At 43.0% G+C, this 24,038-nt stretch overlaps 1 protein-coding gene across 7 annotated transcripts; it reads right to left on the bottom strand.

The window, feature by feature from the left end:
* Window positions 1–1,912: 1,912 nt before the first annotated feature.
* Window positions 1,913–23,772, bottom strand: TMEM200C (transmembrane protein 200C). 7 transcript variants are annotated; one of them, XR_014175273.1, is made up of 3 exons: window positions 22,794–23,567; window positions 14,379–17,590; window positions 1,913–2,686 (listed from the first exon to the last, which is right to left on the bottom strand). XR_014175273.1 is itself a non-coding variant. In XM_081951923.1 (2 exons), exon 2 carries the CDS (start codon window positions 17,546–17,548, stop codon window positions 15,869–15,871), a length of 1,680 nt encoding a protein of 559 aa, XP_081808049.1. In that variant the 5' UTR covers window positions 17,549–17,590; window positions 23,675–23,772; the 3' UTR covers window positions 14,333–15,868. The 7 variants fall into 7 exon arrangements, 3 of the variants coding, with proteins under 3 accessions (XP_081808049.1, XP_081808048.1, XP_081808050.1); XR_014175274.1 differs by having other exon boundaries at window positions 14,390–17,590; XR_014175275.1 differs by lacking the exon at window positions 1,913–2,686 and having other exon boundaries at window positions 14,333–14,532; window positions 15,696–17,590.
* Between the last annotated feature and the right edge of the window lie 266 nt (window positions 23,773–24,038).

Here is a 24,038-nt window from a genome sequence, read left to right as displayed (position 1 = left end):
CGTTTTTGAAAAGCTAAAACAAGCATGTTGAGGAAAAATAAACATTGCTTTTCTCTAAGTTATTCAAAACTTCAATATATGGATAGCTTCTCCCTGCTTATACCGTATATTTTGGTGTGTCTAAGGCAGGCGTGTCAAACCCATGCCATCACAATGGTGTCACGTGACGTAGCAGAACTTTTCCCCCTTCACTAAATCGGGCGTGGCCAGCATGTGATGCATGCATCCCGTTGGCCGGGAGTTTCACAGACCTAGTCTAAGGCCTCTACTGTTCAAGCTTATCCTCCTATGCTTTTCCATCTAGTAGTCAGCTGTCAGTAGTTAGCCAGTTTGGACCGTTCGCTAAAAGATTTGGATCTCTGTTCTAACAACTGATAATCACAAATGATTAAATTGGTCACTGCATACGATAACACTGTAGATATTGCTATTCACTTTTTTTGCCCTATATCTGACAGATATTACAATCTGTCAGAAGTCATTTTATCTAGCTACTTTGTCTTAACGAAATGGTTGGAAACCATTGTTTTCTTTTTAAGAAAGGCTATTCATCTCATAAATGAATTTTTCTCACCGAGAAAAATATGAATCAAGAAACACTGTCATTAAGCTCTATTTAATTACTCTTATGACTCTTCAAATGCTTAGAGCCCTGGGTAAGTCAGTTGAAGCTGTATACTGAGACATGCGTTCTTTCATTACTACAGGATTAAAAGTTGGGTCACCGAAGTTATATTTTGAATACTTTCACTGTGGCTAATTCAAAGGTCAATTTCCATGAGGGTATGCATGCTATTATTAAAAGGTTCTATGCTTTGGTGGCTCAGATGCTGAGCTTGTTGATCAGAAAGGTTGGCAGTTTGGCGGTTCAAATCCCTAGAGCCGCATAATGGAGTCAGTTCCTGTTACTTGTCCCAGCTTCTGCCAACCTAGCAGTTCGAAAGCATGCAAAAATGCAAGTAGAAAAATAGGAACCACCTTTGGTGGGAAGGTAACAGCGTTCCATACACCTTCGGCGTTTAGTCATGCCGGCCACATGACCACGGAGATGTCTTCAGACAGTGCTGGTTCTTCGGCTTTGAAACGGAGATGAACACTGCCCTCTAGAGTCAGGAACTACTAGCATATACATGTGAGGGGAACCATTACATATATAAATTAAAGGCTTTTTAAAGGACATTAACAAAAAAAAACCTATTGGGTTAGAAGAAAGAGTTCTAATATTCAGTTTACCAATGGACTAGGTAAGCATTTCCAGGATTGAAATATTTTTTTAAAAAAATAATTATTCAATTTCTATGACAGCCCAACTTAACCAAGTGATTCTGTGGTCTTCTCGATGCTAACTGACATCATTTCTGACAACCCCAGCCAGCATCTTGGCCCCATCAAAGTGCTCCTTGCAGAAGATGCTGAACATGGAACTCTTCCAGAGTGATTGTAGATTTAGTGGCTGCTGTTTGGGGGCTTATTTATTAATTCATATATAATTTATATTTACCATGTATATTTCATGTTATGTGAATTCATTAACTGCCAGGAGTTCTAGTAGATTATGGAAGGTCAAATAATTGAATAAATAACTTCAAACAGAAGCAGGATAGGTTTATGAGATTCCTGCATTAAAGATTTTGAAGTGAAAGGTCCCTTTCCAGCATTTTGACTTAGATTCATTACCTTTCACCTGAACATCCAAATGATTAGCCAGTTCCTTGTCTGCTTAAAAATTAGTGATTCTAAGTTACTAAAACAAAAAGATGTGGCATAAATGCATTTGATGAAGGTTCCTTTAGTATTTTTCAAATATATACAAAAAAAGTAATTATGCTATCTGGAAATATTCCTCCTTGCCCAGAAAAGATATGAAAATATTTATCATTTATTTCATACTTGTCAAGTCAACTCCATTAAATTCAATGGCATTATTCTGGACTCAGCATAGGATTGCAGCCTACCTTGCCCAGATATTTTTAGCTTGAGCATTATCTGAAGGCCTCAGGCAGAAGCTCTGAGTCATTGTTTGCTGGAAGTCATGTTTCAAAAGGACAGATTCAGCCTTTTGTCATTCTTTAGCAAACACAAATAAGTTGGGAACAATTTTTTTTTTGCCTAAGACTTGTATTTATTTGGTATTACTTGCATACATTTGATGGTTTTAAAGGCGTAATTATCAAATACATTATTAACATATAAGCAATTGTGTAATTAAAAATATTTTCAATTTTTCCTCTTTTTTTCTGGAAACACTTAAAAGAGTTAGGGTTAATCATTTATTTTACCCTCTACGTTGTTTGGAAAATGAATGAGAGTAATGTGGTACGAAATCCTATACTTTTTTGTTTGTTTGATGCCTTCAAATCAATATTGACTGTAGTTGTCTCATCGGTGACAACTAGACTAGTCCTTGCGGTTTTCTTGGCAAGATTTTTAGAAGTGACTTGCCATTGCTTGCTTCCTTGGACTGAGAGTGAGCATAGATCATCCAGCTGGCCAGTTAAGGTACAACTAGGACTCAAAAGTCTCTTGGTTTCCAGCCTGGTGCTTCAACTACTATACCAAACTGGATCTCCATTTGTTTTTTAGGACAAGATAAATGTATGAGGCCATTTTTTTTCTTGTGTTCTGTAGATCTTCTCACATATCCAACAAGAAGTAACGTTATGAAGAATCTGCAGGCTGATAGGGTCTTGTTTCAGAAAGGAAAAGAGAGAAACAAAATAAACAAGAAACATCGTATGAATGGATCTTAAGTAACTATTTGATGTTAAACATTTCTAAATGGACAACAGGCAGCATAGGACCTCACCTTCTCTGAGCATGATCTCTCCTACCACTTTAATTGCACTGGGAAAAGAATGGGGCTTTCGTTGAGCAGTCAGCAATAGAAATTGTAAACTAAATGCTGATGTTTCTTGAGAGTAAGGCATAAAAGGAGAGGTTTCATTTGCAAAAGACCACTTGTGAGAAAAATTTGGCAGTTTTTGGTCCTACAAGTTTGGAATTAAAGAAACAGAAGCTGCACTTTGGATTCATGGTTACCCACTCTTGGGCTGTATGTTTTAACACCCTAACTACTATTCACAGGATGGCTATTACAGGCATGAAATGGTTGATAGAGTATGTCAAGAAGAGGGATGTGTGTGGCTTACTAGATGTTGCTGTTCAGTAGTTTTTGGCTTTTCCATCAGCATCCTTGGGTAAGGTATGCTGGGCGTTAGCATTGCCCAGGAAAGGAGACAAGAGCAGCTGATTTAAGACACATGCTATGCTTAATGCTTAACACATAATGTGCCATTCAGATAAATATTTATACATTTCCTCCACAATATGAACCCATATTTGGTCATTGACAGAGGATTCCACCAGCTTTTACACTTACAGCATATACTCTAACTTCTATTGCTACTAATAAATGATGTTGTGACATGAAAATATGTCTGCTCTGGCAGAGAAATACTTGTGCCTTGCTATACCGCTGTGGCATTTATGACCTTGTAGATTAAGTATGTTCTGTCTAAATATCGGAGCAAGGAGGGAGACATATGGCCCATCAGCTGAACAACATCCACCTGCTCCCACCATCAGGCTGAGTAGTGAGAAAAGCTAAAACATGTACTTCAACGAAGTACTTTTGAAAGACCTCACATTTTCAGACCTGCGTAAATGTACCTGCATTGTACCCTTCCATGTTGAACCAGATAACGTTGATCCTTAAGTGATATTCTTTATAGCATTATTTAGAAAAAGGGGGGAAAATGTAATGCTGGTATTACACAGTATTGTTCCCTGAGACAGCTGGAACAATCTGCATCATGGTGCAACATCGGTGAAATCCCTAGTTCCCAATAAAAGCAAAGTCGTTTGGGAGAAAATAGGATATGAGCGCTCAACTGTTGTATCACACAGTGACTCTCTTGGCAACTTTCATCTTTAAATCAATCCATCAGTACGGCTTTTATTTTTAGACGTATGACTTAATTATAGTGACAAAAGACCTGGTTCATTGCCATTAAATTTCTATGGATATGACTATTCAGTTGTCCAATGCTTGGGATTCAAAGGCCAAAAGAGGCGTGCAGGATATGAACAAAGAGCATTCATGCAGTTCCTAAAAAACAGTTATGCCTTTTTCCAGAAAAGAATCGTGTAGAGACTGTGAGATCCCCCAAAAAGACATGTTGGTTTTAGGAACAGCAGACAGAAGGAGGTCCACTCCTGGATATTTGAACACTATTTTGCATTTCAGAAATGCTGCGCAACCCTAATAAGTAAACATTGTTGCATTGATCCATTGTGTCTCATTTAATATTTGGTAATTAGTACTAAAAGGAAAGGATTGTAAAATCCAGTTCATTAAGAAAAAATAAATCACTCATGTTAGCTGCATGCAGATAGATGATGCCTTAGTGCAGGGTTCTCAAACTCCTAGCTCGCGCACTTAGCCATGCCCACACCCATTTTAGCGAAGGGGAAAAAAAGTCCTGATATGTCACGTGATGCCGTGACGCCCTGACTTTGACATCCCTGCCTTAGTGGAAGAAGAAACTATCAAATAAGCTTTGATTATTCAATTATTTTCCTTCCAGAGTTGAACCATCACTGAAATATCTCTAACAGAACCAAAGGAATCTACCGTGTTTCCGCAAAAATAAGCAGGGTCTTATTTTCTTTTGACCCCCGAAATAAGCGCTTGGCCTTATTTTCGGGGAGGTCTTATTATTTTTGAGCTGCAGGAAGCGGCGAGCGTGGTCACCTCATGGCCACTGCTGTGTTGCAATGTTTTGGGGGAGGACTTATTTTCGGAGGAGGGCTTATTTTAGCGCATGTGCTCAAAAGCCCAATTGGGCTTATTATCCGGGGTGGTCTTATTTTCAGGGAAACAGGGTATTTGAACTCGCCCTTCATTTTCATGCAAGATCTTGCAACTGAATCTTGGGTGCAAGATCCAGTTGCTTTACTCTTAAGACAAATTATTAAATCCAGAATAGGAGTCAATAGCAGTTCCTGTCAAAGTGAGATTCTTACACCCTGTTAATATAATGCATGTTCAGCCAATGCAACTGTACATAGATTACAAAATTAATACTCATTAGCAAAGCCAATTTAGAAATGCCCTGTACAATCAACCTATATCTTTTAAAAAAAAATAAACCAACACTTAAGGAAGTGGAAATGGACATTAAAACTGTATTGTCACACATTCTGACACTTGGAATGGCTGCTACAGGATCTGATTTGATCCAGATTTCCTTCTAGGACTCAATCTAATTCATGACTTGAAGGACACTTGTGCAAAATATCTTTGGATCAACCAGCATGTTTTTAAATATTGTTTTGATTTTTGATTTTCCAGACCATGATGAAATCTAGTTACCCTTTAATTTCTCTTAGCGCTTCAAAACAGCTTACTATGAAATGAAAATGGGTGCAAGATCCAGCTGCTCTGCTCTCAGACAAATTATTAAGAAATCCAGAATAGGCTTTCTGTCAAAGTGAGATTCTTATACCCTGCCAAAGATAAGAGCTGAACTGCTTTAATGCATATTCAGCCAATGCAGCTGTACATGAATTACAGCATTAATACTCATTATAAATAGAAAAGCTAATTTAGAAATGCCATGTACAATCAATCTTCACCCTGTTTTTTTTTTTAATAAACCAACATTAAGGAAGTGGGAATGGAAATGAAAACAGTATTGTCACAAATTCTGGCATTTGGAATAGCTGCTATAGGATCTAAAAAGATACAGGTATTGATTGCTGCAGAGCTAAGATAGATCCTTTAGATGTTACTTCTGACACCACAAAATAGAACATAAATCTTATGAAACTGAAGTTGACATTACAGCAATTTATGGACTGACTAGCAGGAATGAATATTTTACAAAATATGAATTACATAATTAAAGAAACTGTGTGAAAGAACGTTGGTCTTACCTGAACGTGTCTTTTCTGGGGAAGAGAGGGAGTGGTCATGTGTGGGTATTCTCAAAGCCTGATTGGTCCAAAGACTGAGAGTAAACTTCTTAAATACTCCTGCCTTCCTTTCCTGCCCAGTTTCCTCGAAGGCTAACACCAGAACTGGAACAAAAAAACAACACAAACCCCGGGAACTACCCGGCCTCCCCTTGGCTCCAACAACCTGAACAGGGCGGGTCATGACCACTCCCTCTCTTCCCCAGAAAAGACACGTTCAGGTAAGACCAACGTTCTTTTTCCAGTGGAAGAGAGAGAGTGGTCACGTGTGGGACATACCAAAGCACACTCCCAAGGGGGGGAAACAACACACAACCACAAACTATGGCCCAAGGGGAGTATCTGCCACCACCCTCTGTAGGACCCTCCAACCAAAGGAAACACCCACCGAAACAAACGAATCCAGACGATAATGTCGGATGAACGGGGTCAGAGACACCCAAGTGGCGGCCCGGCAAATGTCTTCAAAAGGACCCCTAGTGGTCCATGCCACCGTGGTTGCGGCACTCCTAGTAGAGTGGGCTGTTATTCCTGATGGGACGGGCCACCCTGCCGCCCCATAGGCTTCCCCGATGGCCTGTCGTAGCCAACGGCCAATGGTAGCCGAGGACACCCTAGCCCCCAAGGTCCTAGGCTAGAAGGAGATAAACAAGACCTCCGACCTACGAACCTCCGCAGTCCGTCGGAGGTAAATGCGCAAAACCCGACGAACATCCAAACGGTGCCAGAGCCTCTCCCTATCATTAGATGGCCCCGGACAAAAATTGGGCAGGACGACTTCCTGTGCCCTGTGAAAAGGAGTGTTCACCTTTGGGAGGAAAGTAGGGTCGAGTCGAAGAACCACCCTATTCTGGTGAAAATGACAAAGATCATCCTTGGATGACAGAGCACCCAGCTCCGAGATATGCCGGGCTGAGGTAATTGCCACTAGAAAAACCACCTTAAGGGACAAGAATCTCAGATGAACTGACCGGAGAGGCTCGAATGGGGCCCCCGTCAAGGCCCTGAAGACCAGGGGTAGATCCCATGTAGGAAACCTATGGATAGGGGGAGGCTGGAGATTAGCCGCCCCTTAAGAAAACGCTTGATCAGGGGTTTAGGTTTATTTGGATTTATATGCCGCCCTTCTCCAAAAGGACTCAGGGAGGCGTACAACATTAAAAACACACATCACAAAAGTTAAAAAAAAAGATTAAAAGGGGAACTTGAGAAAGGGAGGAAGAGCCGATTCCACTTCCGGTTTCTGTGGACGACGGACATGTTGTCCGCCGCTTGCCGTCCTGGTGGGCTCCCCGACTCAGGGGGGGAGCACAGGATGCCTTGTAGGGGCGTCCTGCCAAGGGGGCGGCTTGCTGGAGCCCCCTGGAGCGGCAGCAGCCGCAGGGGGGCTACTAGCTTAGCCCTAGGCACCGGGAGGCATTTGGGGGGTGCGCATGCCACGCGCGCCTTCGTCCTGAGGAGATTGGAAGAAAATGCTCTACGTGAAGGCAACAGCAGAAATGCGGTGAGGGGGGAGTTCCCCCGGGGTCTTTTTCTTGCTTCTTGAACAACTAAGTAAATAAGGATTAGCAGTCTTTCTAAGACTCTTTGATCTTGGTAAAGTGTTAAGATTGCAGAGGGGGTTTTTTCCCCCTCTCGGAAAAGTGGCTTTATACGATCTCACTCTCGGAGGAGAGAGAGAGAACTGGGGAAAAACCCTTTTGATATTCACTTCTTTCAAGCAATGGGATAATGACTTCTTTGAACAATTGTGAAAGAAAGAAAGTGAGCTGACCTAATAAACTATGAATGGAAACTTTGAATGGTTGCTCTCCGATCCCTTGAGAGGGCTGAGCCAAAATGGCGTTTCTTCCCCTGTTTTTACTGTCGTTACAAATGAACTGTCGTCTTTGAAAAATCTTCTGGGTTGGAATTACAAAACCCCAGTGAACCCTAGAGGAATCTCTTTGTACAATTTTCCTTGGATTGGGAAAAATTGACTGCAACTGGAGGGGAGCTGTATTGAAAGACTAATATCCCACATTGGAATTTGCCTGCCTGTGGATCCCCCCTGACGGCGCATTTCTGCAGACGCCATTTTTTTCTGTCTAGACTTATAACTTTTCTCTGACTTCTGCAATGCCTGCGAAAAAGGCCCCCCTTCCTAAACCAGCCTCAGCTCCATCTTCTTCTGTCTCAAGTCCTGTTCCCCAACAAACACAACTATCTTCCTTCTTACAACCTAAAGCCTCCGAGGGGGAACAGCAGTCTCAAGAAATGTTTCATCAAATATTCCAGACACTCTTAAAGGGACAGGACGAAATAAAAAAGCAGTTGGCGGAATTAAAGGAACAACTCAGAGAAAATCAACAACAGACTTTACAAAATAGTCAGAAAATAAATGCCCTGGAGGAGGGTGCTGTGGGGGTGGGAGAAGAGGTGAAGGCTTTACAAAAAAAAAAATCTTGGGTTTGAGAACTTCATGGAAAAAATGGAATTTGAAAGGATGTCTTTCTTTCTTAGATTTCAAAATATACCTGAAATAGAGGGTGACGACTTAAGGGAGACTATGATAACAATGCTAGCAGATTATATTAAAAGAGATAAACAACAGTTAGGGTGGGATATTGATCTGACATATAGAATCAACTCAGCATATGCTAGAACACACAATGTTCCAAGGGAAGTCATGCTAATTTTTTTAGAAAGACTACAAGAGATGAGATTCTAGGGGCTCAAAGAGGGGAACCTTTAAGATATAAGGACAAAGAAATAACCATTTTGAAACAGATACCAAAAAGAATAAGAGATAAGAGGAAGAAGTTCTTTCTAACTAAAAAATTGTATGAAAAAAATATGTTTCAGATGGGTTGTTTCAGAAGGCTTGCTGATTTTCTGGGAGGGTGGTAGAGTGAGAATTAATACAGTGGTGGAGGCAGAAGCCTTCATGGAAAAACACAAGAACCTTCTAGATGAAACAAGAGACAGTGCACAAGATATGAAGGGGGGAGGAGCCATGGCTCAGCCAACAGACAGGGGAGAGGAGGCAACAATGAGACTTAGGTCACAGAAATGAATTAAAAATATATTGCAATTGTTAATATAATGAAATGGTTAGAAGTGATATAAAGTATGATTGAAGATGTTAAAGAATTTGAAGTAAACTTAAACTGCTAATAGGTATGTAATAATGATATTTTGATATATATAAAATAAGAGAGAGATGTAAGATCCCGGGGAAGCACCACCTTCCGTATGATGTAGCTGTCAAAATTTTTCTCCACACTTATGTACCCTTTCCCCCAAAATACTTGCAAAAACCAATAAAACTTTTAAAAAAAGAAAGGGAGGAAGAGCCTACGCCCCCCAGTACCGAAGACAGAGCCGCCACCTGACGACGCAAGGTGTTGTGTGACAGTCCATCATCTAGACCATTCTGCAAGAAGTCCAAGACGTTGGGAATAGTAGCCCTAGCTGGGGAAACCCGACGGGGGGGGGGGGCGCACCACCTCACAAACGCCGCCCAGGTCGAGTTGTAAACCCGGGTCGTTGACGGCCGCCTGGAAGCCTTGATGGTACGGATGACTCCAGAGGATAGGTTGGCCACCCTCAGTAGTCTCCGTTCAAGAGCCAGGCGGTCAGATGGAGCCACTGAGGTTCCAGGTGAACCAGGACCCCCTGGTGCAAGACCACTTCCTCCCGCGGAATCCTGCACGGGGGGGCTACCGACAGCTGAACAAGATCCGCGAACCAAGGCCTCCTGGGCCAAAAAGGGGCCACTACAATGACTAGTGCCTTCTCCACTACCACCTTCCTGAGTGTCCCCGGGATGAGGGGAATGGTAGGAAAGATGTAGAGGAGGCCTGCCGGCCACTCGCTCCTGAGGGCATCTGTGCCCTCCACCGCCCGTGTGAAGAATCGGGGCAGTTGTGTATTTGCTGGAGAAGCGAAGAGGTCTACCAGGGGGGTGCCAAACCTCTGACAGATCCTCCGGAAAATGGTCGGATGGAGCTGCCATTCGCCATTGTCCAGAGTCGCCCGACTCAAACAGTCCGCCTGGTGGTTGGAGAGGCCGGAGATTTGTTCCGACACCAAGGACAACAGGTGCCTCTCCGCCCAGGCACCCAGTCTCAGAGCCTCTAGCCAGAGGGCTTGAGAGTGAGTCCCCCACTGACGACTGGTGTGGGCCTTGGTGGCCACATTGTCCATCAGGAGAAGCACGTGCCGGCCCTCCACCAAGGTCCGGAAGTGCTGGAGGGCGAGGCGGGCAGCCTTCAGCTCCAGCCAATTTATATTGTGCCGGAGATCCGAGTCGTCCATCTGCCCTGTGCCAAGTGAGAGCCCACCAGGGCCCCCTAACCGAACAAGTTTGCGTCCATGGTGACGGTCACCCTGGCCAGCTCCCAGAAGGAGCAGCCCTGCTGAATGGCCGGTGAGGTCCATCACTTGAGGGAAGTTTGGACCCCCGCCGGGAGGCGTAGGGTTCGGAAAGAGTTGCTCATCCATCCCCTCTGGAACGGAATGAGCTCCCACTGAAGAGGCCGGAGGTGAAGCCTGGCCCACAGAACAATCCCTATGCAAGACACCATCTTGCCCAATAACTGTGACAACGTGAGGACAGAAATGAACCGATCTCTGTGGACCTTTCCCGCCAGCTGTTGTAGGTTGGCCCGCCGGTCCCAGGACAGACGGACCACCCCTGCCACGGAGTGAAGAATGTGTGTGGTGGGAGAAAGCTGGCTCTTGGGAAAGTTTACTGAGAACCCTAGGGCCTGAAGACTCTGAATGGTGAGGCGAAGGTCCATGACCGCCTGAGGAAGGGATCCCGCCTGAACTAACACATCGTCCAGGTAGCATTGGAGCCTCACCGGGACAGAGCGGAGATGGGCCACCAGTGCTGCCAGCACTTTCATGAACGCGCGGGGGGCTGAAGCCAGCCCGAATGGAAGAGCCCTGTACTGATAATGGCGGTTCAAGCGCTTGAGGTCCAGAATCGCTCTCCAGACCCCTGAACTTTTCGGGACCACAAACAGGTTGGAGTAGTGGCCCAGGCCCCATTCCAGCCGGGGAACTATCTCCACCGCCTGAATGTTGAGGAGGTGTTTGATCGCCTGATCCATCAGGCGGCGGCACTCTAGGTCCGAGACGGAGGGAACGACCTGAAAAGATTTGGGGGGATGGAGAGAAACTCTAATCTGAGACCCTGACGAACTGTGAACCTGACCCAAGCGTCTGACGTGATCTCGTCACATTGATCCGCATAGAGGGATAGGGACGACTCGGGTTCGAGTCACTTCCCTCTGCGGTATGGCCAACCGCCACCCCCTCGAAAGGGCCGCCGGGACTGATGGTGGAACCTATTCCGGTCCCGATAGGCCGGCCGAGAAAACTGCCTGTCAGACATGAAAGAAGAGAAACGTTGTTGATTATCAGACTCAGGAGCTCTATAAGATTGCCTATAGTAAGGATGGGCCCGAGACTCGGGCTTCTTGGCGTTAGTAGGAAGCACCTTCTTTTTATCTTTATTCTCGACTAGAATGGGGTCGAGCGCCTCTCCAAAGAGGTTGGGCCCTTGAATGGAGCAGCCGCCAAGTTCCACTTGGCCTTGTTATCCATCTGCCAATTACGCAGCCATAGGAGGCGACGGGAAGTAACAGATGTGGCTAAGGCACTGGACGCAAACTTAACCGTGTCGAGTTGCATCAGCGGAAAATTGGGATGCAGCGATAATCTTAGTCAGGTCCTGGTGTAACCGGTCGTCCTGGATCGGGATACGATCCTGGAGTTGGCGAAGCCACATGACCATAGCCCAGTTGAAATATGATGCCGCGGCTACGGACTTTATGGCCCAGGCAGTGGCACTGAAATTTTTCCATAAGGTAAGCTCTGCGCGCTTATCCTCAGGTTTCAACTTATCTGCCGCGTCTCCAGACACCACCGGGGAAGAGGAGACCAGAGTAGCAACCAGGGTGTCAATAGAGGGCAATTGGATGGCCTGGGCAAAGGCCTGCTCAACATTGTAAAAATGACGGTCGTTACTCCCCGGGTTTGAAAAATTAGAGGGGCGGGCCCACTGGTTGGTCAAGACCTCCATGAATAGGGGAGGGGCTGGAATCTCCTCCTTGTTTGTGGCCGTGTTGGAAAACATGGCCATGTCTGGGTCTCTAGGTGGAGGTACCGTGGGATCCCCTATCCCCACCTTGGTGGTCTTCCTCACCTTGTTCAGGAGAACTTTGAACATGGCCGGAGAAAAAAGGCCCGAGGAAGAAGGTGGAACGGGGGGGGGGGGGGCGCCTCTTCATCCTCCAAAAATCCCATATCCTGGAGATTCTTCTCACCCATGGCCGAGGTTTCGCTAACCATGGACGGGGAGGACGCCCTATATCGCCTGGAGTGGCTGCGGGACCTGGCAGGGGATACTGAAGGGGAGGAAGGGCTGAATCCCCGAGGAGAGGATTGCTCTGAAGGAGGCCTGATAGGGGATCTTGATCTGCTGGCAGAAGTAGGCCTCGCAGACCTGGCCTGCCTCTCAGCTTTGGGAAAGGTCTTTTCCAGGGCCTTATGCCTCCTGGCCTCTTCCCTGGTGGAGGTCCTAGAGAGGTGTTGCGCCGCAACAGGCCTGACTGAGGGATTCCCGGGTCGAAGCCCATGCCCCAAGTCCTCTGCCCCCCTAACCCTGCCTTCTGCCTGGCCCTGGGGAATCTCCGAGCCCTCTTCCATAGCCCCACTCACGTGTCTGACGTGTGGATTGCAAAAAGAAGTCAGGCCACTGCAGGCCCCACCAGAGCCTGGGCCTTGGGGTGACACTGGATGCTGTTCGACTAGGCCTAAAGCCTCGGCCTGGGCCTTCCCAAATGGTCCTGCAGGCCGACCAAGGCCGCACGCACGTGGTCGATCCAAAATGGCCACCCGGGACTAGCGCGAGGCCCAAGGAGGGCCAAAAATGTGTGTCCCGGCTCTCCCGGCCTTCTGCGGCAAAAAGGAAGGCCCATGTGGCGATGGGGGTCTCGCGGCAACCTGCGCGCACTCCCCTCTTCACTCTCTGATAATTCCTCCCGCTGGAGCGAGCAGTAGCCGCCCAAACAAGCCGCGGCTTTCCCCGTGGCTCGTGCGTACCTCGAGGCGCCGACGCCGCTTCTCCCAGCCTTGAGGAAAGGAAAAAAACCTGCAAGGCCTGGAGCTGGCACCCCCATGATCCCGGGGATCGGGCTAAGGCCCACGGAGGGAAGGATGGTCGCCCCCACAGGGCCCTCCCCCACCGCCCCGAGGCAGAAGGACTGTCCCTTAGGCTCCAGCTGCAAAATTTAGAATTTAGTCTGCTTTTAAATGCCCAATTAGCCAAATCTAAATACCAGATTGAATAAAAAAAACTCCAAATTAATTCCTACCTAGACACAATTCTCAACAGTGCTTGGACCAAAAGACTGAGAAGAAACTGGGCAGGAAAGGAAGGCAGGAGTATTTAAGAAGTTTACTCTCAGTCTTTGGACCAATCAGGCTTTGAGAATACCCACACATGACCACTCCCCCTCTTCCACTGGAAAATTAGGCTTTGTCCAACTTTATTATGTGGGGTAATGCCTAAGTTAAATTGAATCTGCTGAATATCAGGTTTTTTGAATGGAGATCTATAAAAACAGAGTTTTTTTTTCTACTGGAAATTTTCTAACATGTTAAGATTGTTGTCAGCAACCAGAATAATGATATATAGAGAATGCATGCTGTTTATATGTCAATAACAATCTTTCAATACATGCTGGGAAATTTCCATTTGAAAATCTAAAGCTATCATCATGTCAGAATTCAGGCAGGCACATATATAACTCACATCATCCCACTTTAGTGTTTTTTTTTAAATTGTACCATTTGTTCTACTCCACTATCATTCAAGACCAGAGTGAAAAAAATATAGAAAGTGTTTAAAGAGTCTCCTCCTAAAAAACTGATGATGGGGTGAGGAAATTGTGGTTAGATTAAATGGAACATAATGCACTGCAAATTGCAGTTGGAAATACCTAGATCCAGACAAAAGCTACAACTAAGATTGGTATTTGTGATACTATTTTGACTATTTAAATGAAATGCTTGTACTGATATCGATGGGCATCATATTGTCCTGTGCAATACATTATTAAAGCTCTGCAGTGGTTCAGATTTGATTCCAAAATGGTGATTTGGAACATATGGAAAAACAAAGCTATTGTGTTGCATCTCTTTAAAGCAACTGCCTCTTTTCCTAGGATCATGGGGCAACAGATACCAGGAAGAATAGGATCCCCCCAAAAAGAGGCAACTGCTTTAAATTGCAGACAGGGTTATGCTATGCATAGAGCTTCTGCTTTTGTACTTAACACACTCAGAAATACGCACTCTAAAATCAAATTTAAAGTTTATAGAGCTTTAATGACCACATTGTATCATACCTTATACTTACTATAATGGCACTGAATCATCGTGTTCTGCTGATTGATATTGGTTGACTCACAGCGCAGTACATTTATCTGTTGGCAATGGTCGATCAAATTAAGCTATTAAATATGACTGACAGTCATTTGGATAGCAGGTTTCATGGTGATGCTGAAATAAGCATTTTAGGATTAACGAATCAATCTTAACTGGCGAAAGCTATTGTAAAAGCAATCTATCGGCATTAAACAATATTATATCCAAAAACCATCTTATTATGGATCAATATTTGGTTATTACTATGTGGAAGATATAAATATTTTAAACTGTTGGGCAATTATGGTATACAAAAGCAATGTATTTGCTTTTATTCTCAGGGGTGGTTGAGCTGGCAAACAAATCCTTCCCATAATTAGATTAAGGTATTTTATACTCAATTTTACAATATATTGAGCCAGTCCATAAAGAAATGAGTATTTTCCATAGTTTTAAGAAACATTTACCTTAATTTTCAGATTCTTCAATAGTGAAACACGAAAAATACTTAAAATATGATTGGGCTATAAAAATCAGAACAGGTTCAACAGAACACTTTCAATAGATTGAAGGTGGCAGTTGCAGAACATTTTATTTAATGCTGTCTACTGGTCCATTTAGATTTTTAAAAGTTCAGTTATAGGATCCGTAATGCATAAAATAGGATTTCCCACTTATATTAAAAAGATTTTACTTTGCTTCTATGACTTAGTAAATACTTAAGGATATATTCTGTTCCACCATGAAGATTAAGAAAATCCCTAACTCTTACACTGAAAACAAAATTTGGTTTCTTTTGGAAGCATTTAGCAGAAAAATTAAATGCTACCTAAGTATGTTTTGTCATTGTAAACATATTTTATTTCATTTAAAAATGATTATTAATGCTGTTAATTGATACATGTGCAATAATACTCGTACTCATTATTTGAATTTAGGAAACTGGCTACAGTGCTACCCCTTATTCCTATTACAGAAATAAAAACAGTGCAGATTTTTACCTGCCACCTTTTTCCTAGTATTCAGCTGCTAATCCTTTGAAAACAGTGTTCCGTACTAACAAAACATTAAGAGAGAGATGCATTTTGCTGGCTTGAAAACCACCTTTATCTAAAGATGGGGAAAGGGTGTGCAGGTATGCCATAGCAAAAACAGATAGAAAGAAAATGGGCAAATAGTGTTTTAAAAAATCAGTAAAGTGCACAATTATCGTCAAATATTCTATTCCTGTTATTCCATTGAATTTACTGAACAGTCATTGTGGACTACAATTTGGCTTGAAAAGAAAAGAGGCTTACAATGCAAACAAACACCTGGTAGGTGCTTCTCCTGAAGACTTTTATAAGAATTGACCAATGCAATTCAAGGATAACCTACTTCAGCTCTTTGGATGTTGGCCCGTTTCCCAGATCCACAAGGGGCAGAAGGAGTACAAGTTGTTTAGATGTTTGTCTCCAACTTATTTGAACCTTTAAATGCCAATGTTTTCCAGATCTGCATCTTCCAGGCCAACAATGGCATCTGATCTTGAGATCATGAAAAGTTTCTCTTTATTTGTATACTGTCTCTGAATTTTCAAAGGCTGCTGCTCTGTTTGTTCCTTGCTGGTGCTCTGTGAGGAGCCAATTTCCTCACTGGAGCTAACTTCACAGTCTTCAGGTGCTTTATGGGCAAGGGTATTGGCAACCGACTCCAAGGAGGTGCCCGACTCCTCCAATGGAGTGTAGCCCTTATTGCTTCGGTGCTGATCACACTGAGTGCTCTGGGAACCTTTCTGATCCACAGATGGTTTAGGCAGATGAGAATCCCCCAAATCGAGGGATCTGGAGTAGCTGGAAGATGAAGCTTTAGCTAAAAGACTGGAATCAAGGTCAGTGCTACTACCCAGTGTCTGAGAGGGCTCAGGGAACAGGGATCTCCTGGAATCAGGGAGGCAGCTTGTGCTCTGGCGTCGAAGCACTACTTTACGCTTGTTCATCCTGGGCAACACTGTCAGTTCCTGTGCTGTGTCTAGGTAGCTGCTCCTGAGATCTTTTAGACTAAGTTCAAATTCTCCCCGAGGAATTTCTCGGCCATCCCGTTCACCCAGCAGCCTCTGCCAGTCACCAAAGTCTCTATCAGCCATTTCCCCCCGAGCCAGTGGTAGCAATGTGAAGGTGCTCAGTGAGGAGCCCACGATGGAACTGGCAGTGCTGTGTTGGTCCCAACTATCTGTGGGGGTACAAAGTGGGTTACGGGTGCTTTGGGCCAATGCAGCTCTTTCTTTATAGATGCTATAAACGGCATCAGCCAAGCTGGGTATTTGCTGTTGTCTAGAAGTGGGGAAGCAGCGAGGTGAGGAAGCCAAGTCAGGAGGGGAGAGGGGTGCACTCACAGATGGGTGCCAGGTATTCTTGGTAAGTGTGGCAGTGGCTCCTAAGGTTTCTCCTCCCGAGCTGCTGCCAGGTTTCAAATCGAGCCCACGAGATTGCACACAGTTAACAAAGCCATTTATTGGGACCGAGGCCACAGCGGAGGGAGCCCCATCCTTTGGCCGAAGGCTGTGTGCATCTATGACAGTGGAGTACAGGTCCCTCAGATTGATAACCTTAGTCTTCTTGTCACGATTCTCATGTAGCACTGCATTGGCACAAATGAAGAGGAAGATGCCAATACCCATGATGAGGGGCCCAAGCACTTTGAGCTTGTCTGAATGCAAATATCTAGAGAAAAGATGGAAAAGCAAATTTTTTGAACTGGAGGGTGATGAGGGGACAGGCAGAGGAGAAAGTGCTTTCTGGTTGCCAGAGAAAGAAGAATTGGTGCCTTCTATGTAAGATTCTCTGGTTTCTTGTGTGTGGTTCTTGGGGTGGCTTTCAGGGGCATTCCCATAAGATTGCAATAATGGGCTGCGGCTAAGGCCCCCTGTCCTATAAAGGGGTTTGGGCCAGTAGCCAACCACAGCCAAGGCAATCCCCACAAGCAGCACTAGAATGCCACAGACAGCAATGAGGCCAGAGAGGGAGCAGATTTTGAGCTTGCCCTTCACCACCACTACATCATTCTTGAGTTTTTTTTTTGCTTTGCGCTTGTGTTTGGAGACTTGGCCCTGAGGCCGTAAGGGATCCTGTTTTCTGGCTGAGATCCTCAAGAGGCCTCCAGTGGCGATCATGGCTGGCTATCCACGAAAAGGTTCCTACAGCAGCATCGGCTCCTGTGACAAAATAGAGTAAAAGAACATAAGAGCAATGATCTCTTTTAAAACAATCTTTCTTAAATCTGCTCAGTCACTACTGACTAGTCAGCCTCATGTAAGCCCTATGATGCAACATGAGATACTAATAGACAAGAGGAAGATAATCCTTTACAATAACTTATCAGTTTTATTATCACCAAGCTGACCGCATGGTCTTAACTATGTTGCCTGTGGATCACGATCATCATTGTGATCATTTACTGATACAGTAGGTCAACCGAGAACAACTAGAAGCTTCCATTTCTTTTTGTTTACAATAACTTAACATCAGATGAACATTTTCTTCTGTGGATATGCATTCCAGTAAATCAATTTGTTCTGGAGGGAGCAAGCTGAAATATACGCAAAAGAAGATGCAGATTTTGATAGTTTTGGGTTTTTACTGTTTTGCATAGAGGTCCATACGTGCTTTACTACTGCATAAGAACAACTTCGCACACTGCTAGCACTCCGGAACCTGATTATGTTCTTTCTATCTATAGATTGTATTAGCTCTAAAGAACTTTTCTATCAAAATAGCTATGCTTCTGTAGCTTTTAATACCTCTGTATTCTTTCACTTTAAAAAAATAGTACAATAGAAATGAAGAAAAAGGGGGAAATAGAAAAAACGATAAAAATAGAACATAGAATTTTCAATTCTGCTCTTCCCTTGATTGAATAACCACCATCTTACTCTTTTCCTCTCCTTCTTTAGCCCTTTCTAATGCCCCAAATCCATAAATCATTGGCCAAGCCTTTTCTTCTTTCAGTAAAGACTTCCAGTCTTTTAAAAAATTCTTTATTGTCTGTCTCCTCCCCCTCCCCCAAACAGACCAACTTTGCAATTTCTGCAAGCTCTGTCCATTTTATAATCCAATCCTCTAATGTAATCACTGTATTCCTCAGATAGGACTGCCTTTAAAGATTGTTCACAAGACAGCAACTATGTAGAAAGTGCTGAAGCCAACAAACTGTTGTGGCTTAGTGAGTGGAAAACAATCATCCATATCAACTTAATTTCTCAGCTCAATTAAAATGCTGCTATTGATTTTTGAAGACTGAAGGGTTGCCTCTTTCATATTGCTACATCAAACCCTTAAATCATCTCCAGTGGTCTTTCTGTGAGGTCTACCTCTACTGACTGCTTGATTTATAGGGATCCGATAAAGACTGTTTTATTGGTAACTCTTTTATTGGTAGACCTTTTATTGGTAATCTTTTCCTCATGAAACTTGACAACTACCTTAGTCAAGAACATTGTTTATAGATGGAGTTTATTTTATTGTTCTATAATTATGTTTTGGTACCAGTTTTATAGTCTATAGTATTATTATTTGGCTCATTTGACTCATTTTTGAGGGCTTAATGAATTAAATGCTACCGTAGTCACATAGACAGCATACAACTAACATGAATTACATTGGTAAATACATTTTCCTAGGATCAGGATTTTTTCCTTCCAGAAATTCATGCATGACACCCAATTTTACATCTGTCATGTGTACATCCTCAAACCTCAAAGTATGTTAATTTCTCAGCATTGATCATTGATAATCCCATCTGCTTCTCTTTCCTTCTGGTCACCGTGTAACAATTCTACCTTAATATTTCCTATTATGCTATTTAGGTATACTAATTATGAAAAAGTACTGTATATTCACACCTCAACTTTTAATGAAACTTCATTTTAATTATATGCACTATCTCTTTAACTTGAAATGGAACTGCATCTTAAGGAACATTTCTTCTTAAAAAACACACTTGGGAAAATGATGTGAAAGCACTAAGTGACAATATTCTTGTTCATACTTGGTTCTGATTAGATAAAGTTCAAAGGGATTCTGTTGTGGAAATTATTAGTGACTAAATGCTTTCACAAATCCAAAGTTTCATCAGACCTCCGGAATTTTTTATTATGAGAAAGTCAGTAGCAAAAAATATCTAGTTATAGATGCTCTTAGTAATGATGTCTCTATCTGAATGCCAGGTCTTAAGTTGCATAAGTACAGGAAGGAGCATGCTCTCTTTGTAAGCTCCAAAGATGGGTAACTTTTTCAAGATTTCACCATGTTTACTATGGCTTTGGGCTAAATAAAAGCAGGTGGAGATGATGTATCATATTTCATATAATCTGAAAAACTAAAGCCATTTTCCACGTCAGTGAATGCAATAATGTATATGTATTGTTGACATATACATATAGGGGAATGAATGCTACTCCTGTTTAGACAATATTAGACTATACTTGGAGGTTATAAGTAGTAGATTTGACTATTTGAGTAGCATATGAGTAATTCAAACTACTGAAACAATGCATTTGTATGCAAAGGAGGTAAACATAATGTGGATTGCAGAAGGATGTATTTAGCATGGATGGTTATAGAGGTATGTTAATTTCACAGCTTTATTCTAAACTGTAGCTCATATTTTTTCCATGCTGCATACAAATTTTCCTTTGTATATCTTTCCTAAGTGAAACTGGAACATTCAAATCCCTTAAGGGTCCTCTACTGTAAATATATGTCTATCTGTTTCATAGAATCTCTAGACTGACTTCTGCTCAATCTTTCTGGTTCACTATGGGTACTTAACTCTGTCTCAAATCTTCACAACTGGATGTATGTTACAAACTGGTCTGGAGACCATGTTTCCACTTCCTAGGGTTTCTCGTTTTTAAAAAAAGGCTATGGTAGCATTTATTGAGAACAAAGAATCATGAGATATCATCTTTTGACCCCAAATTTTATTGGGTTGCGTTGTGTTGGTTTTATTTTTTGCTACAGACACCATTTTACTTCTGTTCTGCCAAAGATCCCACGAGGAATAAAAATCGTGGTCCAGCCTGATGTAGGCAAAAGGAGGGAAAATATTTAGTTTGTTTAAATGATTGTCATTCTCTGTTTGAACATTAAAGGAAATCTGCCAAGTTAAATATTTCCTGACCTGATAACTATGAAAGGATTAAGACACAAACAATGTTGCAATGCATGTATTCAAATCTCCACTGCAATATTATGTGGAACTGTTATCCCAGCACATCATAAGAGAGATAAAACTAGAAAGTCATAAAAATACAACAAAACAAGGAGCTTTTAGTTTCATAAAATAAACTAACTAAGGAAAACCAGGTAGACAAAATTATGTCTGTTGAAAAGTAGTGCATAAGGGAAAAAAAAACCTTTTCTCTTTTTATAATACTATAATCTATTACCACCTAAAGTATCTCAATACTGTGGAGTAACTGGTCTATTTGAATTATTTATCACAAGGTAAAAAATTGTCAGCAATGTGTGTAAATGAAAGGGTATCAAATATATTTATGGAAGTCATACTAATATTCAGTACTAGAAAAAGTATGCCCCCAAATACCAACTGGCACAGCACACAAACTTGGAGATGCATTTGTGTTCATATTTTACTTGCATAATTTCCAGAGATAACTCACCCTGTTAGAACAGAATGTTGGTTTAGATGGGCTTTTGATTGATTCATCAGCAAGCTATATTTGTATGCATGGACATCAGGAGTGAAAACAGAATAACATAGTGATTTCTTCTACCCTTCTTTTCATTAACTGCTCACATTAGAGAATCATGAAGTATAATTTAACATTCCTTCATGCATAAATGTGAGTTGGATGGAAAAGAGCATGATACTTTTGAATTAGCAACTGAGGGTAAAAGATGAAAGATCTGTGGGAAGGCCAACCAATTAAAGATTAATTTCAACTACTCTATAAAAATATGTCAAAATCAACTTTATATCTGCCAATTTCAGTTTATATCATCCCTTTAAAGTTCTTTTATGTTGCAGTTTTGGCTTTTTTTCTATATCAAAATAACCAATATTTAAACATTTGGCATTGTCTTAAAAGGATAAAAAAAGCTTGATGAAGCCTTCACCACACCTTGTGTTCCTGCCTGCATTTAATATTTCCTGTTCTTTTGCTATGAATATGTACCTTTTTATGGAGATTAGATCAACTAATAAGCTGTTTCCTGGTTTCAGGCTATTGTTTTTGAATGAGGCCAAAAGATTAGATTGCACAAGAAGCTTAATAATGGTCATCTCTCTTGCAAAGAAAAAGGAATTAAATTATAAAACGTTGGAAATGAAGCTGGTGTGTATTGGGTCATTAGCATTATGTATATTATATACTGTCTTGAACAAACTAGGGGCTTTATTTAAGTTAGGCTTTCTATATTACTGTTATTATACTAAAGAAATAGTGGGATTTTAATATCAAAAGTTTGTTTTAAGCAAGTCATATTAATCTTTATTTTCTTTATAACAGATTTTTTTTAAGTTTAGGGGATGATTATATTCTCTGGACATATGCCTGATTTGGAATCACGTACGATGTTCAAGGTAACTGGTTATGTAACATCAGTGAATTTGCAGCCTGTCGATGAAAGAATGCAGTGGCAATAGAGATGCACAATGCTAAACCTTGTTTTTTTTAAAGAAAAGACACTATTTTGAATAACCCGGGGAACAAAAAGCTCTCTGTTGAAAAGCAGTTTGAAATAATATGCAAGATTTTTTTTATATCACTGCATGATGTTTTATAATCAGTTATTCAGACAACTGAATTCTGCAGTTCTTCAGAAACTGTTCAGAGTTGCCTGAAAATATTAATTAAGGGTCATATCCTTGCTTTTCCCAGTGAATGAAATACATTAGAAGAATGAACATTTCAACATGTCGCATAAAGTTAAATCTTTTGCCTTGAAAACAAAAAAGAAATCTGCATCCTAGGTAAGCTTATTTCCTTCATCAGCTAAATCGCCACATTTCCTGAAAACCCCCAGATTCAACAATGTTAAATTAAATGCTACGCCCCCCCCACAAAAAATATTGATTCTGACAATATACCTCAAGTAATTCAATCAATATGATCTCTTGCTTCCTCTTTTATTGCATTTTAAAATAAGATTTGATTTCACACACACAGAAGCCAAAGATTCAGCTTTTAATATGGGGGCACCACTCTAGGATACATATTGACAGGATCAGTGTTAACTAATATGGAAAGTAAAAGAGTCAGAGATAGAATTCCTCAAAGGATTCATTAATATCATGTGACGAAATACTCTTGATTCTAGATGGACCCGGGTCTTGGGGAACATGCACAGAGATATATCAAAGTAAGCTACATCAACGAATCGGTATACCATTACCCTGCTACATAACCACAGCAATTCCAGATGGTTGTTTCTTGCCTTTTTCTAGGATTTCAGCAGCGTTTCAAGTCTAAAAGGTCTACCAGAGTACATGCATGCTAGAAGCCCACTCCTGGCTACTTTTGCCTTTCCCAATGGATGAAAACAAAACTAAACCCGGGGGGGGGGGTCGGAGGGGGGTGGGGGGGTGCGAAGCCACCTTCCAAGTCCGTCTGGATATAATTTAATGCAGCCTTCCCAAAAGAGCAGCTTGTACTTGGGATAGAGTTTCCTGGCTGATGCAAGTCGAAACGTGCCTGCAGGGACAGAGCCTAATAAAACATTATGGCTGTCATACCTGCTGCTCCGCTGTCCTACATAATGTAATTAGCCAAGTGGTCTGTGCCTCTGGAGGGCAATCCGCGAAAGATGGAGCTAAGAGGATTCCCGGCATGACGGACAGCCTGGGGGAGCTAAAAGGTGGCCGTGCGGAAGACCGGTTTCCGCTTTCGCCGTGGGGTCGTTAAAAGGGATACCGGCGTCTCGTCCCGAGTTCCCAGAACAAAACTTCCCGCCGAAGAGAGACATCCATTTACAGGCACTTTTCCATCTGCCAGGCGCCCATTAACCGGAGATCGTCTCAACTCGTCAGTCCCTCAATTTAGAAGCTCCCGGAGACGATTTCTCTACGGTGCCATTTCCCCCTTTTGGTGCCCCCAAAGGAGAGAGAAGCCGCCATGGTGGCCCAGGCGGGATGGACTCCCAAGCCCCGCTTGTGTGACGGACCGGGAGGCGAGGGGTGGGGAGTGGGTGGGGGGGAAGCTGCAGAATCCCCGGGTGAGTTTCTGGTTCAAAATGGCAGCATTTAGCAGACGCAGAAGCTCCGTCTGGTCTCTTACCGGGGAAAATCGGGGGGTGGTGGGGGGTGAGGTCAGAACTGCAGGCAAGTTCCTCGGAGCCCAGAGAGAAATCCGGGAGAAACTTTGCAGCCGGGCAGGTGGGCGCCGAAGACCCCGCGGCCCCTCCAGCCCGCCCCCCGTCGACTCGGAGCCATCCCCGTCAGAGCAGCGAGGCTCTCGCTCGCCTCAGCCTCGCCGTATCCGCGGCCGCCGGGCGCGGCGAGCAGGAGTTTCTGCAAAGTGCGTCGCCCGCCGCTTCAGCCCGCATCCTGCCTGGCGCTCCGGATTTCGGGGTCGCCCCTCCGCTCCAAGCTGCGCTCCTCCCCTCCCCCTCCGCGGAGGCTTTTGTGAGGGGTTGCGGTTG

The sequence above is a fragment of the Natrix helvetica genome, assembly GCF_964273705.1.
Source record: "Natrix helvetica genome assembly, chromosome: 4".
NCBI classification, from domain to species: Eukaryota; Metazoa; Chordata; class Lepidosauria; order Squamata; family Natricidae; genus Natrix; species Natrix helvetica.
Note: the sequence above shows the minus strand (reverse complement) of the source record. Positions and strands in the feature narration are given on the sequence as shown.